We start from the raw sequence: 24,802 nt of genomic DNA, 5'->3' as shown, positions 1-24,802 counted from the left end.
GCTGCAGAGAATTTAATTACTCGAAGTGAGTTAGTGGTAGCTATGCTATACTCTATTATGCGAACAATAAATACCTGTCATCATGCAAGACATACTAGTACTGCAAATAGACTAAGCTACAACATTTCTGCCATGTAACCACACTAAACTCCAAATCTTCACTGTGAGGTGCACTACCCACTTGTAAGTAGAACCAATTAGACCACTGGAGGGTGGGGCGACAGTCAAAAGAAACCAGCCAACTGTGGGATTGTGCTGTTTTTTTTTTTTTTTTATTGTGTTTTCAATGGAGAAATACATCATCTGTTTACAAAATAGCTCTTGAAAAATACAAGGAGTACAGATACTATAAAACAAAGCAAACTCCGGTCAGGAGACACTACTTACATCATGCGAAAGCAACAGTCTGATCTCCAGGGTATGAAAACTAGAATTAAAAAGTCACTACACAGAAAAAAATCCACATCTCCAGCCTGGTGAAACTTGGATGCAGTTACATGGAACGTTTATTAAACTGAAAATTTCCCCAATGTGTAAACAAAATGACAGGACTAAATCTGTGCCTGGTGATGTCAATCTAACCCTGAAGCTACACACACAGACACATTACACATCACCTGTTAGAGGACTGCCTTCGTTACTCAAGTGGTGGGAGGAAGGGAAAGGTGACTGCAGAGCAAGAGGTGGAGAGTAGAAATACTGTATAGAAACAATGTAAGTGGTAAAAGAAAGCCTTAATTAATGCATAGCTTACGGGGAAAAGACTATACTTCAACTTTGGAAATTAATTTAGAAGGACAGGGAAGAGTTTAAGTAATTGCAGTTTAACATGAAAATGCATAAATGTGTGATAGAATGCAGCGAAACGGAGGACTCAAAACCATGCTCATACAACGATCTGCTGCTAAAGGGTTGCTTTATCCAGATTAAGAAAGACTAAGTTTATCAACACCTGGCATCCCTCAGACGTCACAAAGATGGACGAGAATTCTACTACTTAATTATGAGAATTAATTGTCTTTAAAGAAGGTTTCTAATTTTTTGATAGAACAAAAAAATTCAAAAGTGGAGAGCTGACTAAATGTCAAGTGCTTGCTAGAAATGATTTTTAAAATGTTTCTGTATGTAAAATTCACTGACAAATTTTGATAAACTGGTTAAAAATGAAAATTAGTTTAAAAATCTGGAAGAAAATGCCTTTTTGCCACTTTTAAAATTAAAAATCAATTTGTCTAAGACAGGAACAGGAGTTCTGTGGAGTGTACAAAAATCCTCTCAGAGATCAAATGGCCATCCTTGGGAGATGCTTCACAGGTATGGCTTTCAGTCATTCTCAAGTTCCAGCCATGGGACAAAGTTAGTGTTCTGTGTCATATAGCCACAGGGTCACCAGTTTCATGTCATGGCTTAGAAAAATACTGGCATTCTGGTTTCTGTGAAATAAGCCTTACCTTGTACATATACGCAAAAGGGAAAAAAGAAAGGCAAAAGGCGAGAGAGAAAGCGCTTTTGTTTGTTTTGAAGATAACAGACTGAAGGCAAAAGAACAGAGAGCTTCAGAAAGCTCAAAGACCACACTTGTTGGCTGACTGATTTGTATGCACTATAAAACAAATCTATAAATAAAAGGAATATATACTTCTTAATCATAACCCCATCAAAACCAAGAATCTCCTAATTCTTCTTTCAGTGTCCAAGTATAGCTTAGCCTTGACAGTTCACCCTAAGGGTTACAGCTTGTAAGGACTGAGCTAGGTGCCCTCTTGTCCTCTCTGAGGCAGAGCAGTACACCATCGCACAAGGCATCCAATTTAAAGACTAATTGTAAAGAAAATTCTTTGGGAAAAAAAAAATTGAAAATCCATTAAGTTGAAAATCTAAAATTAGTTCTACTTTCTAATAAAAAATACATAAAAGTGCATCATCAGAATAAGGAATCCTTATGCCAGTTTGTATTGCAAATTTTCCAAACAATGCATCACATATAAACCCAATCCGGATGTCAATTATGGATACAAACATAGCTTGAGGGTTTTGTTTTGTTTTTTTTTTCCTTCTTAAAGGCAGTAATTTTTCTGAAATAGTTAATGCAACTGCTGCTAACACAATAATAATAGTACTCCTGGCTTCACATACTAACCTGGACTTCCGATCAAGTGCTGATGAGCCCAAGTGAGGGAGGTCTCCAAAAACCTAAATCCACTGTCAGGTCTAGTCTTGTACCCTCCATTCTTTTTTTTTCTTTCTTTCATTTTTTTTTTTTTTTTTTTTTTTTTTAAGCATCTGAAGACAACAGGTTGAGTTGGCAGATACTGTTTATGGACCCTGAGGTGGTTTTACCGATTCAGTCTCAGTTTTATTGAATTCTTGATAACAGGAATAGGATTTGCAGGAAGAGCAGGGATATCAGAAAGGTCTGTACTGGATGTTTTCTGAGAATGAAAGCAAAGAACACAACATGGTTTAAAGCACTGTGATTCACAATAGGATGTATTTCCCATTACTTTGCTTCCTAGAAAAAGATGGAGCTTTATTATGAGGCAAGTATTCAAATTTAAAAAAAATTCTAAATGGTATAACATGTAGTGCAAATAAGCATATATTCTATACTTCTAGAAAATTTCAAATGCATAACAATGTTTTCATGATTTATCAACAACTTTTAATAACCTCAAATACACATGTTAGACGTTTCACAAATATAAAATGGAAGAGAAAGAGAAAGAAAGATATGCTTCACTAACAACCTATAAAATAATTATGTTGCATTGCATTTAGTTATATATAGGAATAGCTCTAACAGGAAGAAGTATTGGAGCACCCCCATGTGGAGGAATGCTTAAATTTACCTAATACACAGAAGCAGCAATTAACAGTTATTTTATGACACTATAAACTGTAAAATTAACTGTACACGATTTTTAGGAATTTAAAAAATTGTAATGATTGTATCACAAGGCATCTTTAACATCCCCAAATATAGAGATAAACCACAAAATGTTTTAGGAGAAATTTCCAAATAAATACAAAAGTTGAGAGCATGTAGATAAATGGTCTCACGTACTCCTCACCTAGCCTCAGCAACAGTTAAGTCAAAGCCAATCTATATTCCTATGACCATTAATCCTGAATTACTCTGAAGCAAAATTGGGGATGGCCCCAGTTCACCTGTAATTGCCTCCAGATGTGGCAATGCTGTGTTTAGATATTAGCACCTCCTCAGCCAAGCCCCTCCCTAAAGCACTGACATTAAGATGCATTCTTTAAAAGTAGCACAACTGAGGTAGTTTTTCTTTGACTAGTTTATAAATCCTTTCGTTTGAATGAAAACTCTAGAATCATAAAAACTACTTCAAAAGGCAACAGCAATGGAGCACCATGGCCATGGAGACATGCTCAGTAAGTCAAACTGCAGAAACAGTGGCAAATGTGTATATAAAGCATATTTCTCGTGCTATCTTAGTTACCTCTCATTACTTTAGTTGAAAACTATTTCAGCAACTGAGCAGAGCAGTATGGTCTTTAGTAAACTGTAGGAGCACGTGAATATGTTTCCCATGACACAGACTCTAGGCCACAGCAGAGCATCATGGGGTCAGCTGGGATGCTGCTTGGTTAATCTAATTAGTAGGTACTTTGAAAAAACAAACAAACAAAAAAAAAAAAAACAACACTGGTTTTTGTGCTGGAATTTGACCTAAACTTTTTTCTTTAAGTTTAAAAGGACTCAAGAAGAGAGTAACTATTTCAGAAACAAGATGAAGGTTTGCACATTAGTACGATGAAACCGCTCGTATGTAAGAAGCGTCACAGCGTAACACCAGCACTAATCAGTTACTCTAAGGAGTTGTGTACTGTAAACTGAATAACTAAATAACATCAGCACTAAAACTAAACTGAAATAGAAACATATGTTAAAAATAAAAAGACCAGGGAGCCAAAAACAGATCAGGAAAACCTAGGCTATATAGCGAGACTTGTCTCAAAAACCAGGTATACTTAAATGACGAACGAGTGAAATGTAATAAAAATCTCTATGAGCCTTGTAAATAAGTCCGTAACAATTTTTTGTTTTGTTTTACTCTCAGCCTTTGACCTATAAATAAACACACCATCAAAAACACAACAGTGATGTTTTAAGGACTTACACTATAAAGTCAGAACTACAGCTGCCTCCTTTTCTTTTGATGGGGTCCCATCAAAGGCCAGTCTTAGCCCAGAGGCTTGCCTCAGTCTCCCAGCAGCTGGGGCACCAGTGTATGCCACAACTCAGAGCTAGACAGAGCATCCTAACAGCTCCAAATCTAGTGTCTGCCTGCCTTTAAACTACACAAAACTTACAGGCTTCAAATAACTTCTTCCGAAAACAAAAGTTTAGTAGTCTAGTTATGAATGTTCATTTTAAACCAATATAACACTCTAATAAAATTACTGACAAAACTTTCCACGCTTTTTCTTAGTACCTGAGAGGCCAACAGAGAAGCTGATGCCGGAACAGTTTCTGACTGAATCGTACTTGTCTCCACATCAACTTGTTCCTGGGAGACAAAGGATGGGGAGAGGGGAAGAGAGACTTTTTAAAAAAAAAAAAAAAAATCAAAGAACATAAATGGGCATAGTGGCAAGTAAAGAAGACAAATTAGCAACAGGAGGGTGGAGAGAGATGTACCTATATTACATCACATTATGTCATCAAGCCCTGTTAACGGTTACTTCCCCATTTCAGACACAAATTGTAAGGCATGATAAAAATGCCTCACAGTTCCCAAATTGTTCTAACTCAGACATTTTAACAAGTACTAATTAAAGGTGTGTACAGGCACTTCAGAAAGTGTTGCCCAGACAATAATCAGAACAAAACCCAAAGGATGTTCTTAACTATGTGGGAAAATGCATGTTAGTAAATAAAATTACTCAGAGGCACAATTGCCCACATTTGTAATTAGAGTAGCAAACATGCCTAATAAACTGTCCTTTCCTTATGGTCTCTCCTACTCTCCTCTGTCCAACAATCAATGCCTCAATTCTATGCTGAGTGCCAACACTCGCAGGGTAAGCTATGTCATCCCTTAGCAGCTTTATTCTCATAAAAATAGTATATAAAACACAAATGGAAATACAGATAAAACATATTTCTAAAATATGAAAAGGAAACATCACTGTTTTCCCTACAAAACTGAAAAGGGTAAAGGAGACATGAATAGTAAGAATGGAAAAAAATGAAGCCTTTCAGGAGGACTATTTGGAATATGTATCAAGTTCTTAAAATGTATTAAATAAGCATAGATGGATAGCAGATGTTTATAATACTGCAATGTTGCAGTGGGAAGGTGCAAACTTGTTTTTAATGGAAACAGTTGTTGACAATAAGCATCTACTTGGGTAAGGTGTGATAAAAAAAAAAAAACTTCCACTGCAGTCATTATGCAGATTATATAATGTAAAAATACTTTCTCAGTTTGCAAAGTGCATTATAAATAGAAAGTAAAAGGCATTGTACATATGCACACACACAAAGCTTCAAAGATACCAAAGAATTGGAATTTGCTTAAATTGGGAAAGTTAAACCTTGGGCATATTTCAATTTCTATATATGTCATTCTCCGCCTTTCAGTCTGAACAGAACCGATCTCTTCCTCACTATCTAACTCATTCAAGCCAGAGCCTGCTGAAAACAATTATTTCTAAACAAACTGCCAGACCCAAGAAAGAGTGGAGGTCACAGTCTCAAGACTGTCTTGAACTACAGGTGCCAGGAAATTACTGCTTCAAAAGGTTATTGTCTCTTCAGTCAGCAGCAGCACATTTCCTCTCTTGTCTCACGTTCCCAACCCTCACTCACTTGTACTGTCACTAATAACACACAAAACCCTTACACCACCATCTTACCTTCTCTCCTTAATTGTTCCTATCTAAAACTGCTCTATTCCTACCAAACTTAGGCATTAACTGACATTAAAAAGAAACCAACAGGTCTCTAAAAGCAGTAGTAAGAGGACCCCACACACTGCAGATACAGTGCCACACTGACAGGCATCTCCACAAGCCTGCACTTCTACCCGTGCACATTTCTAAAGGCTAAGTTAGTATACCTTTGTTTCTGTTTTATCATGTCCACTCAAAGCAAGACAGTTAGCATCTTCACTTGTTTCATCCTGTTTTTAAAAAGAAAAGCTTTATTCTCCAAAATGAAAATTTAGATTATTTGCCAATTAACACTTTATAAGGTTTTCAAACTAAAAAGATCAAGTATAGTCTTAAAATAGATCGCAGTCTCTTCGATAGGGGCTTTTTGAAATTAATTTAACAGTTTTAATAAGCACTAAACATTTTAAAACATGATAAAAACTGCTTTTGTAATCCCCATCACAAAGTACATTCCCCAAACCACAAAGCTCATGAGCAATTTTTTTCTAGGGAAAAGACCCATGCTCAAACAACCCTGAGAATGCAGCACAGAAGCATTCCCAGTGAAGGAAGCTCACACACCTACTAGCACACCAAATGATTAGGAAATATTATAAAGAATATTATGTTAACTTTCCCAAGTGTAACCACCCAAGAAACACCCATGACACAGAAACATACAGCCTTCTCAACAAAGCATCAGCATCTTGAAGAATGCAGGTCCTACGGTCTCCTAGAGTCCTAAAAACTATGCTAACACTGTTTTCTCAGCTTTACTAACTTAAAAAAGTTCATTTATGTGTTTGTGCAAATGCAAGTGCATACGCGTGCACATGGATGCCAGAGGTCAATCTCAAGAACAGTTCCTTAATGAGCCACCCACCTTGTTTTTTGAGGCACTTTTTGAGTTAGGACCACCTACCTGCCTCCTGGTACTGGGAGCCCAAGCATGTGCCACCATGCCTGGATTTTCATACGGTACTGGGTCCTTATGCAAGCATTTCAAGGATAACTATCTCCTTATTCAATGTTTTAAATAAGGTTTTCTGGTTGGTTGGTTTTTCAAGACAGGGCTTCTCTGTGTGATGGCCCTGGCTGTCCTGGAACTCACTATGCACACCAGGGTGGCCTCGAACACACAGAGATCCACCTACCTCTCATTCCTAAGTGCTGGGATTAAAGGTGAGCGCCACCACCACCACCAGGCTTAAATAAGTGTTTGGTTTTTTTTAAAAAGCAGGGAAACCACAGCTAACTTTACAATAAAGGAGTAAACAATATAGTAAAAACTAATTTTAATAATGGCCTTGTTTCTTACAAACATTTAAAAACAATCATTTGTTTTAACTATACAAATACTACATGGCACACTTTAGAATTATTTATTGATCCCATTGTGATACACATACTGCTGATTGTTATGTGTTCTTATTTGCACACAAACATTCAAATACTTGTGTATTCTCTGGAATGAAGAACGGGGTGGGTGATATGTAAACGAAACAAGGTTGGTTAGGAGTAAAGTGCTGAGACTAGGTGACAATAATGTGACAATGCACTTATTCTTTTCTACACATTTAAAATTCTCCATATACAAAAGTCTTAAGGGCTTACAGGTATGACTCAATGGCAGTCCACATATGCTAATGGCCCCAGATTCAATTCCCAGTATGATATACACAAAAATTAAAAAATAAAAAATTTAAAGTACATATGTCTTAATTTAGCCATATGACAAAACAAACCTGCTACCTTTAATTTATTAGGATACAATGTATACTCAGCTGAACTCAATTCCTCACAGTCTCTAAAACCCTCCCATATACATGTGAATGGACAAAAACCACTATTCCCATCTTTGTTTGCTCTGGTTTTTGAGACAGCCTCACTAGTATGCCTGTGCTGGCCTCCTATTTGTCTACCGAGTGCTGGATTTATCACATACCCAATATATGAACAGATCCAATAATGGAGGATTATACCATAATATCCATAACACATCTCAATCCAGTACCATGAGATGTCGGGCTCAGTACTTTTGACTAAATTAATTTTGTAACTACAAGAGACACTGAGCCTTCAAGGGCTTCTACTGGAAAATGTACCCAGCCCACAAAGTGCACAATACCCTCCTATAGTTTAGAAAGTTCTATCACTGTGTTAACTGGCTCCAACGAGTGAGTGAAATTGACTAAGAAAATTTATATAGTAAAAAATATATAAGAAAAAAGGAGGAAACCTGTATTTTAAAGGACATTTAAAGGACACCAAGTAATTTTAACACTGACATCTCTTTATTTGGTCCCACCATTCAACAAGAGGATATTTTGAAAACAGTGACGTCATATTATCAAGTAGACTAATCTGACTTTGTTCATACTCTCTTACAGAAGTGATCTTTAAAATTCTAATAATATACAATTCTAGGGAATAACAATAACACCGAGTAAATTTTAGTCCAAAAGTACTTGGTAACAGAAGTGAAAGGAAGCCAGGAGTGGAAGATTACACCTATACTCCCAGCACTCATAAGGTTGGTAAGCACTCATAAGTAAGTAGGGGATAACACAAGTTTGAAGTGGATCACACAGGAAGTTCAGTTCCAGGCCAACCTTAGAGACTAACTTAAAAAAGAAAAAAAAAAAAAGGTAAAAGGTTGACTTGAAGGCAAAGAGCGTAACTGAGCACATCAGAACTGCAGCTGAATGGTATGTGGATAAAAGGCATTAAATGGCTGTCTTCTATGAGTATTTTGTGTTTTCCGCACTAACTATAACACTTGGCCACTCTAGGCCCCAAAGCACCAGCATCACTGTAACCACAGAACGACAAGCCATATGCAGGAATACCCATCACTAAGTGCTCACAGTGCTTCTTATCACAAGGAGATCAGACGTAGAACTCAAAGTCTACCATTAAGGCTTATAGAGCTTCTATGAAGGAAAAAAAAAAGAAATCTGACATTTGTCAGACACAGTGGTTCATACCTATAATTCCAGTACTAAGGAAGCAGAGGCAGAAGGATGACCCTAAATTTGAGGACAGCTTGAAGTACTGTTTTTTTTTTTTTTAAGACTGCCTCAAAAATAAATTTCCAAATCCAGCTTCCAGAAGGACACTGATGCTGAAGTCTTTAATATGGCTGTCTAAATAAATAAATAACAAGACCCAGCAACCCAGGAGACTAAGGGAGGAAGAATCAAATAAAAGTCATCTAAAAAATAAGTTACCACAAAGGGCTTAGGGATGTAATTCAGCAGAACACTGGAATAGGACACATACGGCCATGGATTACATCCCCAGCAACATGTACAAAATAAGATCTACAAAACCACCCCACCACAAACACAACAGTTTCCAGAACCCATCTGAATGGGTGAAATATGTTCTATTTTCATTCTAACTTAACATCCCAAGTAACAAATTTTAAGTTACTCTACTAATTGTAAACATTTCCAAAATCAATCTAAAACAAAAGTTTGATTAGAGACATTTTCATCAATACTAATCAAAGTGCAATAGATACACAAAAGAAACTTAGGTTCTTTTACCTATTCTAAAGAAAGATCCTAGGGCAGAATTGATCATGAAACAGGTGGTTTCTACAGGGAAACCTATAGGCAATAATGACTATCCGACTAAAAAGCAAAACAGCATTAGAGTAACTCCAAAGATCAGACTGCATAGCTAGACTCCTTTCACCTTCAGACTCACACCAAAGTGGTGGAGGGCAACATAGCAGCAGAGTACTTGTGTGGCATACCCAATGACCTGGGCAGACTCACCATCCATAAAGACTCTCAGGCATCAGTCAACATAATAATGCCTAGTAGTTTGCTAACACTGCTTGCCTCTCAATGATGGCTGGACAGCGACTGTTAAACACAGATAGAAAGTTTCCTGGAAAGCTGGAGGTCCTAACCTTGAGGACTGAGACTGTAATTCTGAGGCAAAGCAAGCTGTAAGTTCCTCCCAGTAATCTCTAGCAGTCACCTAGCACTCACTCACCTCTGACATCACTTACAAAATAACACTCTGAGATAAAGGCAAAACATTGTCCTAAGAGCCATAAAGAATCAGTACAAATAAAGACAGTCACTAGAGAATAATACATTAGGGTATTAATTGTGTATTGCAGACTACCATCACATTCAGCAGCTACCCACAGAGTGGAGAGACGGGGAACACTACTGCAGTGAGGCATGACTGCACTGAAGCACCACAGATGCCCCAAGGTCTTCCTGAAGTGTTCCCTACTAGATTCAAGAGCAGATGAACCAGTCTGCATGCCTGTATCTTTTCATATATGTATGTATGCACATATACCTCTTCTGTTTTGGTTTTCTTAGGACTTTCTTCTTTATGGGGTGAGGACGTTCTCTTGACTCCTGCTATAGGATTAGGTACTTTTGTTGCTGCATTTCCTGAAGGTCTAGGCGATGGGTTTACCAGACGTGTTGAGGAGACAACTCTGGAGACTGTAGGCTTTGGTGGTGGAGAAATGGCTGGCTGTGTGGCAGTTTGAGGAATGCTTTCGCTCGATGGACCTAAATAGTAAAGATATGACCACACAAATTAAAATCATTACAAACATCAAGTTACAAACAAAGCTAATGTTTCTCCTAATTCACTTCATGAATGACTTTATATGCAAACACTAAAGTGCTATTAAAAGCCAAGTACCAAGCACACACCTGCAAGGAGTGGCAGCAAGGATCAGGAGATTTGAGGTTAGCCTGGGCTAACCTAAAACTATGCCTTAAAAAAAAAAAAAAAAGGGGGGGGGGGGCTGGAGAGATACCTCAGAGGTTAAGAACATGTACTGCTCTTACAGAGGACGAGAGTTCTGTTCCCAGCACCTATATCAGGAGGCTCACAACCATGTTAACTCTAATTACTGGAGCTCTGATGCCCTCTTCTGAATTCTGAGAGCACTATACACACAGGGCACATACAGACAAGCAGGGACACAAACAAATAAAATTAAAAAATATTTTGTAAAATGGCACTGAAAATCTGAATCCCCAAGTACTTAACCAAAAACAAACCCATTTTTCAAGTGAAGTATAAAACCAATTATAATGCAAGAACACACGAGAGTGGCAAACAGTTTCTTACCCCCTGAGCTTTCACTGGAATTTGCTTGTGGCACAGAAACCTCAGAAGCCTGGATGCTGGTCACAGATGCTGCGGTCACAGCTGGAGCAGGACTGTTTCTGCTAAAACAGGAAACAGAAAGGGAAGGAGAGAAAAAAAGAAGGGGGTAGTGATGGAGGGGTCGATTAGACTATTTTAAAGACAAAACAATTACATGTTAACAACATATGCTACAGATCTAAATGTTTCTTTGGTTTTAACCTCCCATGCTTCCATAACAATTACAAAGCATATAAAATACAGAGCAGCACAAACATAATGTCCTATGATGTATGCTTTACATAAAAACAATAGCTGACAACAAAAATGATGCAGCTATTCTATACTTTAAATACAGAGTAAGATGGATATTTAATCTTCCAGTGAGGATACACATTGAGAATATACATATTTCACTTGACTTATTATTAAGCTGACAACTGTCAAACACGATTGATTAATGACTATATTGAACAGAATGGCTCTAAATTAGCTGCTTTTGGAGTATGACAGATGCCTATAAAAATGTAGTAAGAAGAAAAAAAGTTCAAGAAAACCTATAGGGACACAAAACCTAAAAGCTCATCACTGGCTGAGGTACACTGTGAAGATTCTTGAGTGACCCCCTTTTAAAAGCACTGGTCTCTCTCCAGTGTCTCTTCATTTAGTACTTCACTAACAACCGAAGTCATCAGCCAGGAATAATCAAAGAATAACTCTGAGCTGAGGAGTGTAAGCTATGCTTACTCCATCAACTGCCTCATGCTACTGCTACCTCATCACACAACAAGCCCAATTCCTCCCGTGTCTTAGATCCCAGTACATCGATATCTCTTACTTTCCCATCTTACGTCTCTGCTCAAGTAATTACATTACCATTTTTAAAAAGTTTGACTTTCATTTTTTTTAATCTTCTGAAAGAAAAACAAAATCAAAAAGTCATCATGTTACACACTCCCTCAGCACTCATTTACACCTAAAGCTGGACAATAAAGCCAAGATAATGGCAGCAACACTTGTTTTGATTCCTGGTTATGCAGTGAGAGCCGGCCTTTTAAAATGAAACACAGGACTGGAGAGATGACTCAGTGGCTAAGAGCTTTGGCTGTTCTTCCAGAGATCCTGAGTTCAATTCCCAGCAACCACGTGGTACCCATAACCATCTATTAAGGGATCTGATGCTCTCTTTTTTGGCATGTAAGTATGCATGCAGACAGCACTACTACATTTAATAACTACATAAATAAAATAAAAAAGGCTTTTAGTGCTAAGAAACTAAATGTTAAATTACTAAGTATACAGCTTTATTTTATAATATGTAGGCCCTAGATTAACTTCTAATACTGCAGAAGCAGACATTAGGTGAACATAAAATAAAATGTGGGTGTTAATGCTACAAATGAGAAACTGTGGCAAAACCCTAAGACTCACAGCATAGCTCTCTAGGCCTGGTATCTTCCAATAGAGCAGGGTCAGTTAGAAAAATACCAGGCACAAAAAGTGGGAAGAAAAACAGTGAACTCCTCAGTGAACCTCAGCATTTTCTATTTCATATTTCTCCGGAAAAATCATTCCTGAATAATACCCATGACACTGATTAAACAGTATTAGAAAATCCAATTTTTAAAAATGTTTTCAAAGATTAAAATATGTAAAGCAGTCTGAAAGGTCAATGTTTTCATGTCAGTTTACTAATAGCAATCAGCATAATCATCACCAAGGCACTCTGAAAGAAGGGCTGTGGGGTAGCAGCAGCAGCAGCAGCAAACTAAATGCTGAATTGAAATCAGCCTTAATATAATCTTAATTATTACAGCATATAGACCTTGCCTAGCAATTTTTAAACTACTTTGTATGTTTTAAAACATATCAAATTCTTCTAATAAAAAAATGTTTCCCCCTGATAAGCTAGGGTAAGATAGAAGGAGGGGAGGAGGGTCCTCCCTTATCAGGGGACTAGGGAAAGGGCACTGGGGGGGAAAGGAGGAGGTTGGGTGGAATTAGTAGACGAAGGAGGGGGCTGCAGTAGGGATACAAAGTAAATAAATTGAGATAGATAAATAATTTTTTTTTTAAATTGCCCTTACCTAAAACCACTCAGTGCAAGCATTTAACCTCTCTAATACCAGCAATGGTTTTAGAAAACAATCACAGTGATAAGCAGATCTAGACACAGGGTGTTCAGTCCTTCTGTCTGTGCCTAATTAAGTAAGCCTGGAGAAATGAAGGCACCAATATCATGAATTAAGGCATACTGGTCCCCAAAATGAACTAGTATAGACAGTAGAGACAAAACCAAAAATTACTGTCCCTAAACTAAAAGTGCCACTCAAAGCTGGGCTTGCACGTCTTTAAGTGCATGTCTTTAATCCCAGCACTCCTGAGCCAGAGGCAGGCAGACCACTGTGAGTTCCAGGACAGCCAAGGCTATACAAAGAAACCCTGTCTCGGGGTGGGGAGGTGGGGAAAAGTGTGTACTACCATACCTAAGAATAGTACTACTTTAAAAGTACTACTTTAAAGGAGATAAAAGAGAGGCTGGGACAAGACAGGGTAACTACAGCCAAATACTCTCATGTGCACATACGAAAATGTTCCAGTGAAACTTGCCATCTTACATTGCTAATATTTACTAACAAATTAAAAGAAACCACAAGTTAGAATGGAAGTAAGACTGTAAGCAGAGAACCCTCCCTCCACTGTGTTTAGCAAACAAGTACTTCATCTCCCCTGGCTCTTTCCTTACCCCTGAGAGCTGCCAGAACTGTTCAATGGACTGGTCTTCATAGCACTAGTGGGTGAAGGCACAGACATGCTGTTATCACTGTCCATAGACAAGTCAAGGCTGCTATCATTCAGAGCTGATAACTTGACTCCTTCTGTTGAATGCTGCAACCAAGAAGTTTAACTTCAATGTGTTTAGGTACTCATTTATCACACTCATGTATGATTTCTACTGAAAAGTAATCATTAACAAGTTATGAAAATCCTCTGGGTCAGGAAGACTATAAAAAGCAAAGAACATGGTCATATACCTCTTGATTTAACTAAAGATCTGATATGGAAAAGTGAATACTTATGCTCATTTACACAGTATAAATTCAAAACTAAAATAGGAAAGTAATATTTGAAACTTCAATCAGAGAGGACTATAAACACAGGTGCTTCAGTGCAAAGTTCGGCTAAGCAGGACACTAACAACCACATTTTCAAGGACCACAAGATTTTGTTTTTAGCATTCATATATATAATATAAATATATAAATACTTTTTGGAGGGGGCATGGGACACATGGACATGATCAGATTAGGCTGGTCTCCAATTCAGGTTTCCTACTGGAGAAGTGGATACAGATACAGAGAGCAAAGTAACTGCATATTGTCTGTGTTCATACCAATTTCAGTGTCCTACTTTCACAGAAGAAAATGAACAACAATATAAATTATTTCAAATAGGGCACTAGATGAGATCAAACTAAAGCCATACAATATATAGTAAGCACAAAGCAAGCAATGTCACAAAATGTGTTTTACTGAGAACTTCAGTCTGTGTATACATATACACATGTGACCAGTCACTTTGCTGTAGGATCAAACAGAGGACAGATTAACTCTTGGTCACTAACAACCCCCTACAGTCTATTGTTAGGGAAATACAGCCTGAGAGTGTAAGAAACCTGAAGAGGAAAACCCAATTAAAGCTGTATACCAGTTAGGCCAATGGTCATTTAATAGTAAGATTTTAAAAGGTAAGAGGAACCCATGGTTTTGCAAAATGTAATTACCTGTTATAACTTTTAAAAACTGCATATAGCCAAGAATAGAAGAGCAGAGCTAATTTGCATTTACTTTTGAAAACAGTATTTCCAGGTTTTATCTACAGTGAACTTACACTGCATTGTTTGAATGCATTACTAGCGGGACTGTAGTGTTACACATGCTTAGAAGAGATCCTGAGTTTGGGCCTTAACACTAATGAAAGCCAATAAAGAAGGTTTAACTCATATTTAAGCAACTTCCAATGGGCATTTCCATACTGGGATAGGTGTGAGGAGGAACATATTTAATTAATTCCAGCAATCAGCAGGTTCAGTTTAGGCAGGAGGTCTGCAAATCTGAGGCCAGTTATACAATCAGACTTATCTGACAAAGCAGTCACCTGAAAATATTCCAGATATCTATGTACCTATCCTTAAATTGTAAGTGATCTTGCCATTAATAACAGGTAGCATGACTATCTACTAAGGTGCCAAGCACAAGTCCAAGTGACTCTTATCTATCCTCCCCAGCCTAAAAACAGGGTTTCTCTGTGTAGCCTTGGCTGTCCCAAACTCTATAGAACAGGCTGGCCTTGAACTCACAGTGATCCACCTGCCTCTGCCTCCTGAGGACTGGGATTAAAGGCGTGCATCACCACACCCGGCTACAAGTCACTCTTTCTATGTACTATTGCATTCAATACCAGAAGATAAAAAATTGTGCTGTTCTTCAAAATATAAACAATCAGAACAAGACACAACAACACTTTACCTCTGGTGAGTACAATTGCTGTACATGTCATGCAGTCCAGGCTGACCTACAATGTGCTATATATAGCTTAAGCCATCTTCACCTTGTAATCCTCCTTACTCCTACCAAAGACTGGGAATACTGGGGCTTGCTAAATTGCAGAGTAATGTTTTTCTTTTTTGGGGGGAAGGAATTTAATGGCAGCATATATGCACCCTATAGGCACCAGAGGATGACCTTGACTTTCAACCCTCCTGACACAACTTTCCATAGTACTGGGATTACAGGGTTGTGTCCATGCCCATTTTATGCAGTGCTGGGGGTCAAACCAAAGGCTTGGTACATGCTAGGAAAGGGCTGTGCCAACTAAGCTACCTTCCAGTCCCAGCTACAATACCTCTTTATTTTCTAATTGACGAATTTATGAGAAAAAGAGAAACGAGGTGTAGGAACGCCACAGCAAAGATGTGCAGGTCAGAGAATAACTTGCAGACATCACTTCTTTCCTTCTATGCTGTAGGTCCCAGGGATTGGACGCAGGTTATCAAGGACTACCTGCTGAACCATCTTATGAGCCCACTCTTAATTTCCAAAAATACACCTATTCTCCTACAGTAAACAAAGAAGGCATTTTCCTTCTTAAAAGTAGTTTACTGCAGAGATGGGCGGATCACTGTGAGTTCAAGGTCTACAAAGTGAGTCCAGGACAGCCAAAGCTACACAGAGAAACCCTGTCTCAAAGTTGTTTAGACACTCATGTGAAACGTTAAAGGTGTTTTTCCTTCTGAGAAGACCTGGTGCATACAAACTTAAGGTCACATTAATCTCTTTCCAGCCATGAGACAAGTACACAAGCAGAGTGCTGAGAGTGAGATTTCGCTGACAAGTTTGTGAAATGCTGTCCTCAGTTAATAGCATCCATAAGGGATGTGCATTCTGAAATACAGGCAGGCAAATGCACAAAGCACAACTTCCTGCGATGGTGGCAACTTCCTGTCTAATTTACCTTTTTCTTTTTCTGAAGCACATGACTAGGCAGCAGTTGATGAAGTTGCTTTCTTTTCACGTGCATTGCTGCAATCTTCATATCCAACTCAAACATCTTGCTGTTTATTGCTTGCCTATAAACTATACAACCAGACATTGTTACAAAGAACAGAAATGTTTTAATAAGGGCAGGGTCAAATTCACTCACAAGAAAGTAATGTAAGAGGTAGGTGAACCTTTCCCACCACCTGTCCCTAGTATAATACAATCCAATGGTGGGCAAGTCATGTATGTAATGGTGAGCACATGCACACTCAATCCATTAGCACACTAACTCTCTAGGTGCTGATAAACAGCAAAAAAAACTGTTTAGGAAACATCAAAATTCAAAGTACTCTGCACACCTGTGCCTATCTCCATCAGCCACCGAGTCTCAGACTGTAACCTTGGTAAGCAACACCTGCAACACAGTGAAGGTCAAAGAGAAAGGAGCCACACCTGAAGACACCTCACGGGCTATGAGGGGCTGGAGGCAATTGCCTGTTAGGAACCAGTGCTGTTTGTGCAGAGGCCTGAGTTTGGATCCCAGAACCCATGTCAAGGAGCTCACAATCATCTGTAACTCCAACTCCAGGGGATCCAACATACTTTCCATGAGCACTTGTACCCCCACAAACACCTCTACATGCAAATACATATAATCTAAAATAAGGAAAGGAAAGGAAAGGAAAAGAAAAAAAGAAAAGAAGGAAGAAAAGACAAGAGCAGACCAGGCATGGTGCCATATGCCTTCAGTCCCAGAACTCTGGGAGGCAGAGGTAGACATATCTCTGTGAGTTCAAGGTCAGCCTGGTCTACATAGTGAGTTCCAGGACAGCCAAAGCTACAAAGAGAAACCCTGCCTTGAAAAACCAAAAGGGGGAAAGAAAAATCTTAAAGAATTTTCAATTTAAAACTTTAACGTAAGTAATAATATATATTTTCCATTATGAAAAAATAACAAACATTGGGGCTTAAAAAGAAGTAAGAACAAATTATTTATATCACAATGCCTCAAAATATGAATACTCAACTGAGACTTTTGTGGTGCAACACCTGTAAACCCAACACTCAGTCCTGAAGGCAGGAGAATCAAAAGGTGAAGGTAACTCTAACCAACATAGTAAGTTCAAGGACAGTCTGGGCTATAGTAAGGAAAAAGAGCGGGGAAATTCAGTCATGATGTACCACAAATACGGTATGTCATAAGAGCAGGAAGAATCTCAAGCAAGCTGCAGAATACAGTGGAGAGAAAAGTAAGACTCTCAGGTGGTGAGAGACTATGAAGAAAGGGGAAGGGGAAGCTGAGTTGCCATCCAAAAGAGCCTAAGCCACAGAGCCAATCCCAAGACAATCTAACCCCCTATGCCCAAAACCAAATGACTTCAGTGCAAAGTAAGCTTTCATTACCTGGATTCAACAGTATTTCAGGAATAAAAACTTCAAGAACCACACATCCTGAGCAGGAAACACAGAAGCCAAGGGGGAAGAGAACATGATGAAGATCACACTCTCTCACCTGCAAACCCCTAAATCCCTAACAAAGAGCTTTCCCGAAGACTGCCGTCAAGACTCAGCTGGGAAACACTCTGGAGCTAGAGAGAGCTTGCCGGCCCACAGTAGCCACTCAGCAGCTCACAAGCATCCAGAACTACAGTTTTAAGGGCTCTGATAATGCTCTTCTGGCCTTTGCAAGCACCAGGTACATACAAGGTGCTCATATACATATGTACAAAAAATATCCATACATATAAAATAAATCCCCACAAAATATTTTTGAAAGAAAGCCCTGATCCTAACTAGAACTAACTAAGTAATCTGTGCCCATTGACCCTATGTACCAAGCCTTGCTTGCAAAATGCTGTGTAATTACCAAACTATGCTCCAGACCCTGCTGGGAACCTTATTTCCCAACTTTATTACCTTTCTATCCTAAAATATACAGACAATGGACTGTAACATTACAATGCAGGTAGAAGGTGATGTACCAGAAATTACAAGCAGAACTTGGCCTTTCCTTCTGCGTGAACTAGACATCCACTTATGAAAGCATAACCATCTGGGACTGAACCTGTGGTGTCTTACAGACCTTAATGACCAGGGTGTAGACAAATTTAATTCAGAAAGTGGCTGCTCTGGCAAGCGAGGTCTGTGATCCAGCTGGAATACAAATGTGCCTTTGATCCAGGAGACAGAGGCAACAAGATATGAGTTCAGGGTCAGCCTGCTATAGAGCAAGTTCCAGACAAAGAAAAGCTTAGGTCCAGGTTTGTTGGTACATGCCTTTAATCCTAAACAATGAATGTAAAGATAGGTTGTAGAAGAAAGCATCCATGTTTGAAAGTTATGTCTAATTGAGTGGCAGAAACAGTGATGAATCAGAGATTTGACGGAACAGGATGTGAGAAGAGAGGAAAGGGACACTACTTAAAACGGCAATGCAGAGTGAGAAGAGGCAGTAATAAAGATTCGGGTTGCAGGGACAGAACTCAAGTGAAGACTGAATGAGCCAAAGAATGAGAAGGAGCCAGGAGATTAGAGAAGATTGCTTGAGTTAGTTTGAGGCCAGGCAGAGAAATTCAGAGAGAAAGGCCATACTAAGTTAGCTGGGAGAGGAGTTTGAGCCAGAAAAGGTGAGTTTAATCAGGCAGCCCAGAGGTCAGAAAGAAGAACGGGTGAGCTTATTAAGTGGCAAGTCTCAGAGGCTGAAAACATTCAAGGCCTAGGTTAGATTGTATGGAGGCTAGAACTTCTAGGACTAGGCCTAAGTTAGCAGGAGGCAGTAAGCCTCCCAGACAACTGAATCAGGAGAATGAAAGTTGCTTTTATAGCTGGGTACCTTACACAACAGCCAGTCTCAAAACAGCTTATGATGTAAATTTTACTACATAAGAGTTCTGCATGCCTCTCAGATAGATGGGCACTAACAAGAGTCCCAAAACAAACCAAGTAACTTCCCTCTCAACAGTAATAAAAGGACTCTGGCCTCTCAGCAGCACAGCCCTCTCCGGGAATTTGCTCACTGCTTTCTTACAGTAGGTGTCAATCAGTTCTGTCTCCTCATGCCTTCAGTAACTTTCACACACCCTCCTAGGCAGTGGCCTTCTCTATATACAATTCCACACATACAGACTACAGAGTAACTGATAGCATGTAGAATATGGCTTTGCTGAAAACGACTCATCACTTCCCAGCAGGTTAGAGCAGAAGAGCACAGAGTTTCACCAAGTTTTCCAACTATTGTTTACAGGTTATGGCTGATCAAGAGTATCCCAAACTCCAGAAAGTAAAACAGCAGAAAGGAAAATATCAACTTCTCTCCTCACTACAAGTAATTGGTGTCAAATTTACTTTAACAAATTGTCTTCATTTTTACCCCTCCCTTTTTAATTAAGTAGACTAAACTTTTATAAAACATTAAATCAATTTTTGTAAAGGAAAATGTGAAAATGCTAATTAATGTGTGGGGGCTGTGGGATGTTTGAACAAGAATCAGTTCTTCAGGAAGATGCACTAGCATCCCTGTATGGCTTGCAAAAGCCTTGAAATACTGTGTACAAGCACACACAAATCACATACATTTTGATAACTCTATCCACCACTTTAGGCTTTAAACTAAACACCTCATCTTTACCTAAGGATCCAAATTCATCTGACTTACAGACATCATCACCTTGTTCCCTGTATGAGTTAATACTCACTTGATCTATCTTTTGTATACATTAAATGTCTTCAACTTACCAAAATTAGAACTTCAATTTATAAGCTTCAAGATGGTTGAAATAAGTTGTTTGTCTCAAAATTAACTACGGCTAAATCAAATTTAAAATGGTCCTACCTAACTTTAAGGCCTATCTTAACACACAGAAGTTATGTATAAACATGACTGAATCTATGAAGATTACTTTAATGGTTACTCTGTAGCGCTCAATTACTATAAAGAACACTACTAACTATGTACATTAAGAAACATTTAGAAGTTCATTGTTCAAGTGAAGACATACCTGTATCTGTGAAAGACTGAATATCATAGGTGAGGTCAACACTGAGATTTTCAGAGTTTTCAGTTTTTTTAAACACTAACCCAATCACCCACATTGTGCGAAATTCTTCCCTGCAAAGAACATTACCACAGGTCATTAGGATTCAGGAGATCATAGCTGTTGATGGATTGACAATTTAGGTGAGGTATATGGGAAATGTAATCCAAGTGTATAACCAAATAAACTTTAAGTCCAAACCCCATCAAAACATGTACATCCCTACTCCATACTTGTCACCTAGGCTACTACTATACAATCAAACAAACTTCCCAGACAATACTTTACTTTCTGTGTTTGTAATGATGAGTCTAAAGTATTCATGGAACTAATGCTTGTTAAATGTGTAAATAATAAAAGAATGAAGCATAATGCTTTTTGGAGAAGTCTGGAACAAATATATAGATATATTTTTATTAGATATATATATATATGATTTTGTTTATATAAAAATCTGTACTTTTGCTGGGTATAGTGGTGCACACCTTTAATCAGAGCACTTGGGAGGCAGAAACAGGAAGATCTTAGTGAGTTCTAGGCCAGCCTGGTTTACACAGTGAGTTTCAGGACAACTAGAGATATACGTAGTGAGACCCTGTCTCAAAAATACCAAATCTGTACTTTCTAAATAGCCCTGTGTGGTTAGAGCATACCTGTGATCCTTAGTGGTTGGGGGGCTAAGGCAGGAGAAGCACCAGTTTGAGGCCTGGCTGGGTGATACACAGGACCCTATCTCAAAGAACAATTCAAATAATTCCTTTATATGATTTCAAGAGAAAAATCAATCTATTCCACTAGAAAACTCTAAGAGCAAACTCAAGGCCCTTAACCTCTACTTCCTGATCATCCTTTCCTCAAAGTTTATCTCTCATATTCTAATTTCCAAATGCAAAAGAGCAGCAACAAAAGCATCAACTGATTTCTAAGACTCTAAGCAAAAAGGTAAACCTACTTTTCATTTGCCTGTCTCTGCAATGGTCATGAATCAGATATTTGCAAGTTTAAATAAAAACATATTCCCTTAAAATAAAGAGTAAAGATCGATGATGTTTGATGATGTTTGACAGAGAGAACAGCTACAACTAATATATAGAACTGAAGAATGTTAAAAAATACTCAAAACTGTATTAGGAAAGATCTATAGAATATCAATACCTAATTAGTCAACAAATACCTCACCACCAAGGACTATTACTGGAGAAAACTAATTTACTCAGTGCTAATTCTTCTCAAGAAAGTCTTCAATGTTTCTAATCAGGAAAAACAGATATAAATGCCAAATTAATAAAAAGACTTATCTACCCAAAAATGATAAACCAGGGAAGAGGGAGACACACTACACTTCTTTACAAAAGTTATACTCAGAAGCAGAGAAAAGTCAGCAAGTTAATCAAACCATTTCAGATATACAGTCAAGAGCTTATCTGTGAATCCTTGTCAAACATACACAAATACACAAAGCCACAGCCACAGATATATCATCAGCAAAGAGCAAAGGCAGCTACAGTCTCCCTACAGAAGAAAATGTTGGCACACACCTGTAAGTCCAGCCTGAGACATGAGGATCACAGCCTCTAGGCCAGTCTGGGTTACAACCTGTCTCAAATACCAAACTCAAACTACCTACCAATGGATCGACATGAGTTGAAAGGGTAGGGATTCAATTGGAAACATGCTTACTTGTCAGGACTTTCTTTGGGGGCTGGAAATGACTGAGGATTCACATGAGCCAGTGTAATAAACTCATTCTTCTCCAAGCTTCCAACCAGGATGCGGATTTTTGATTCCACCAAGCCCACCCTGGACAAACGTCATTAATATTAGTGACAGATTTTATTAAAATTCATACGTAAATCAAGATTTTGTGTAAAAAAAGGGAATACAAACATTATATATATATATATATATAATTATAAATAAAATACACATACCAAGGCTATTCCCCCAAAGATAAAAGTAAGAGACTTAGGATCTACCAAAAACTGCCAAACTGGATGAAGAAAAAAGAACTAGGCAACTTTATCCAAACAGAAAGTTATGAGAAATATCCCAGGCATTAACATCAGCAAGCTAAGCCAAACAACGTTAAACAGTCAAGAAATTAGCTGTGGGTCTTTCTAACGCAGTAAGTCAGCAACCTCCTTTAGCAACTGATGTCTCCCACACCTGTGTGCTGAGCTATCTATCAGACTCATTTCGGGGAGAGCTTCTCCCTGCTACTCACCATTCCAGACGCTGTTTTTCCGTGGGCGCACTTGCTAGAAGTACAATATAATGCCTTTGAAGATAAAGACAACATGCTATTTACTTTATTTATGTGCTTTGTGCTGGATCTCATAACCATAACGTAATAAGCTTCTTCACAGTTATAGACCAACATTGATTCTGTAAGGGGGTTTGCAATCAGTGTGCACATAAAATCATGAAAGCTAAATTCCATGTTTTCACTGCTGGCAAGTTGCATTTTCTACAACAACAGAATATGAATAATTACCAGAAGAGTAGCTGAATTTCAAGGCTGAGAAAACATTAAGTGGTAATTTTGTTCAACACTCCAGCAGTGTTTTCTACCTAGAAAATTAACAAAGATGCTCCTGGAAAACAATCTATCAAAAGAAAGATGTTTTCTTGGAAACCAAAAAACAGGGCTCTTGACAAAAAAACCAATCATTAATATACATACTATAAAAGTTAATGTCAAAAATAGCATCAAGCATGTCAGGCTTCAGTTAGCATCATACTATACTTATCAGTCAAACTGAATCTGCAGTCAGGCCCCACCTACCCAATGAATGGTACACATCCCTACAGAGATAAGACTACCCTGAGAGGAAAGATAGTCAGTGATCCCTACACAGAACCTAAGTATCATTTAAAATGCAGAAATGCCACTTCTGGTTTTCTTTACCATTTTGCAAGTAACACTGCCACTCAAAAGCAAAACCCGAGGATCAGACAGAACTACCAACCAGTTACAAAAAAAAATTTAATTTATGGATGTTAAAGTCTGGTGAATTAAAGCATTTTTCTTAAGCAATATGCCTTTAAAAAGCCAATCTAAGAAACAAGTAACTAAGATTCTTCACAACTTTGCAATTCTAAACACAGCTCTAGAAATCACATGCCACCTGGACAATACAATAGAATTTTTCTTTGTGGAAAAGTATTGTTAAATTAACTAAATTAACAAATTTATAAACTCAAGTAAAGGAAAACATACAAAAGTCCAAGACACACAGAAATGAGATGTGTCAATACAATATATGAAATACACATGAAATATACACAGCTATGGAGTCATGTAGTTCACATCCACAGAAATGAGTACTTCCTTTCCCAACTGGTCAGTATTAGTTCAAACCAAGCCAAACGCAAATAGTAAAGATTCACATAAAATCACTAAAAGTTCATGCATTTTGTGTACAGAGAAACTTGAACTAGGAATCATACAAATCAAACAAAATCCTGACATGCTTAATCACATTTCTGGGTTACTGAGTAATTAAAGGGAGAGACCTCATTATAGAAAAAGAAAAGATGCAAGCGCTCTCAAGGTGTAGCAGCTGTCACAGCAGACAACCAAGTATAAAACCAGGCACGCACATAAACCCTGCCAAGCATCAAGCTGTGTAAGTCTGACATTGCACAGCTTTTCTAAATTAACCTCAGTACAGTTAAACTGGACTTATTACCAAGGCTAGACAGGTACTTGATCCTCTTGCCTCCACCTCCCAAGTGCTGGAATTACAGGCCAGCAGCACCATACCCAGCAACAATCAAGTAGTTTCCTCCCCAACTCCCCTGACAACTAATATTCTTACTAATCATCTAGATCTTCAACAAAGATTAAATGATGCAGCACAATACTTTCTATTTGCAAATGCAAAATATACAATCCATTTGAACATAATTTTGTTGCCATTTCTTTGAAGCCTATAGCTCAATTTGACTATTCCAGAAATCCAATGGATTGGGGGTTTAAAGTTTCTTTTCTGTGTATTTAGACATGCATACATACTTATAAGTATCTCATAACAAGATTTATGGGATAAATTTATATGCAGCTACATTTAAACCAATTATTGATATAAGATCAATAATTAGTTTAAAAGAAATAAGCTGCAAACATTTTTCAAAGCTCACTAGAAAAGCAATGACTTCTCCAAGAAATCAAAACTTTCCACA

At 38.1% G+C, this 24,802-nt stretch overlaps 1 protein-coding gene across 6 annotated transcripts in view; it reads right to left on the bottom strand.

Annotated features, from left to right (window-relative positions):
* Positions 1–250: 250 nt before the first annotated feature.
* Positions 251–24,802, bottom strand: part of Papola (poly(A) polymerase alpha) — a 53,328-nt gene continuing 28,776 nt past the window's right edge. For 2 of the 6 annotated variants that reach the window (XM_021649424.2, XM_060388131.1), the window contains 10 exons: positions 22,842–22,895; positions 22,298–22,417; positions 20,582–20,691; positions 16,558–16,679; positions 13,790–13,932; positions 11,026–11,126; positions 10,234–10,454; positions 6,093–6,155; positions 4,464–4,538; positions 251–2,432 (listed from right to left, as the gene is read on the bottom strand). In XM_021649424.2, coding sequence (XP_021505099.1) covers positions 2,337–2,432; positions 4,464–4,538; positions 6,093–6,155; positions 10,234–10,454; positions 11,026–11,126; positions 13,790–13,932; positions 16,558–16,679; positions 20,582–20,691; positions 22,298–22,417; positions 22,842–22,895 — 1,105 coding nt within the window. In that variant the 3' untranslated portion in view covers positions 251–2,336. The remainder of the gene's footprint in view (positions 2,433–4,463; positions 4,539–6,092; positions 6,156–10,233; positions 10,455–11,025; positions 11,127–13,789; positions 13,933–16,557; positions 16,680–20,581; positions 20,692–22,297; positions 22,418–22,841; positions 22,896–24,802) is intronic. The other 4 variants (XM_021649426.2, XM_060388133.1, XM_060388132.1 and 1 more) reach the window with 3 other exon arrangements.

This window comes from Meriones unguiculatus, chromosome 7, assembly GCF_030254825.1.
Source record: "Meriones unguiculatus strain TT.TT164.6M chromosome 7, Bangor_MerUng_6.1, whole genome shotgun sequence".
NCBI classification, from domain to species: domain Eukaryota; kingdom Metazoa; phylum Chordata; class Mammalia; order Rodentia; family Muridae; genus Meriones; species Meriones unguiculatus.
The sequence above is the reverse complement of the archived record's forward strand: the minus strand, read 5'-3'. Positions and strand labels throughout refer to the sequence as shown.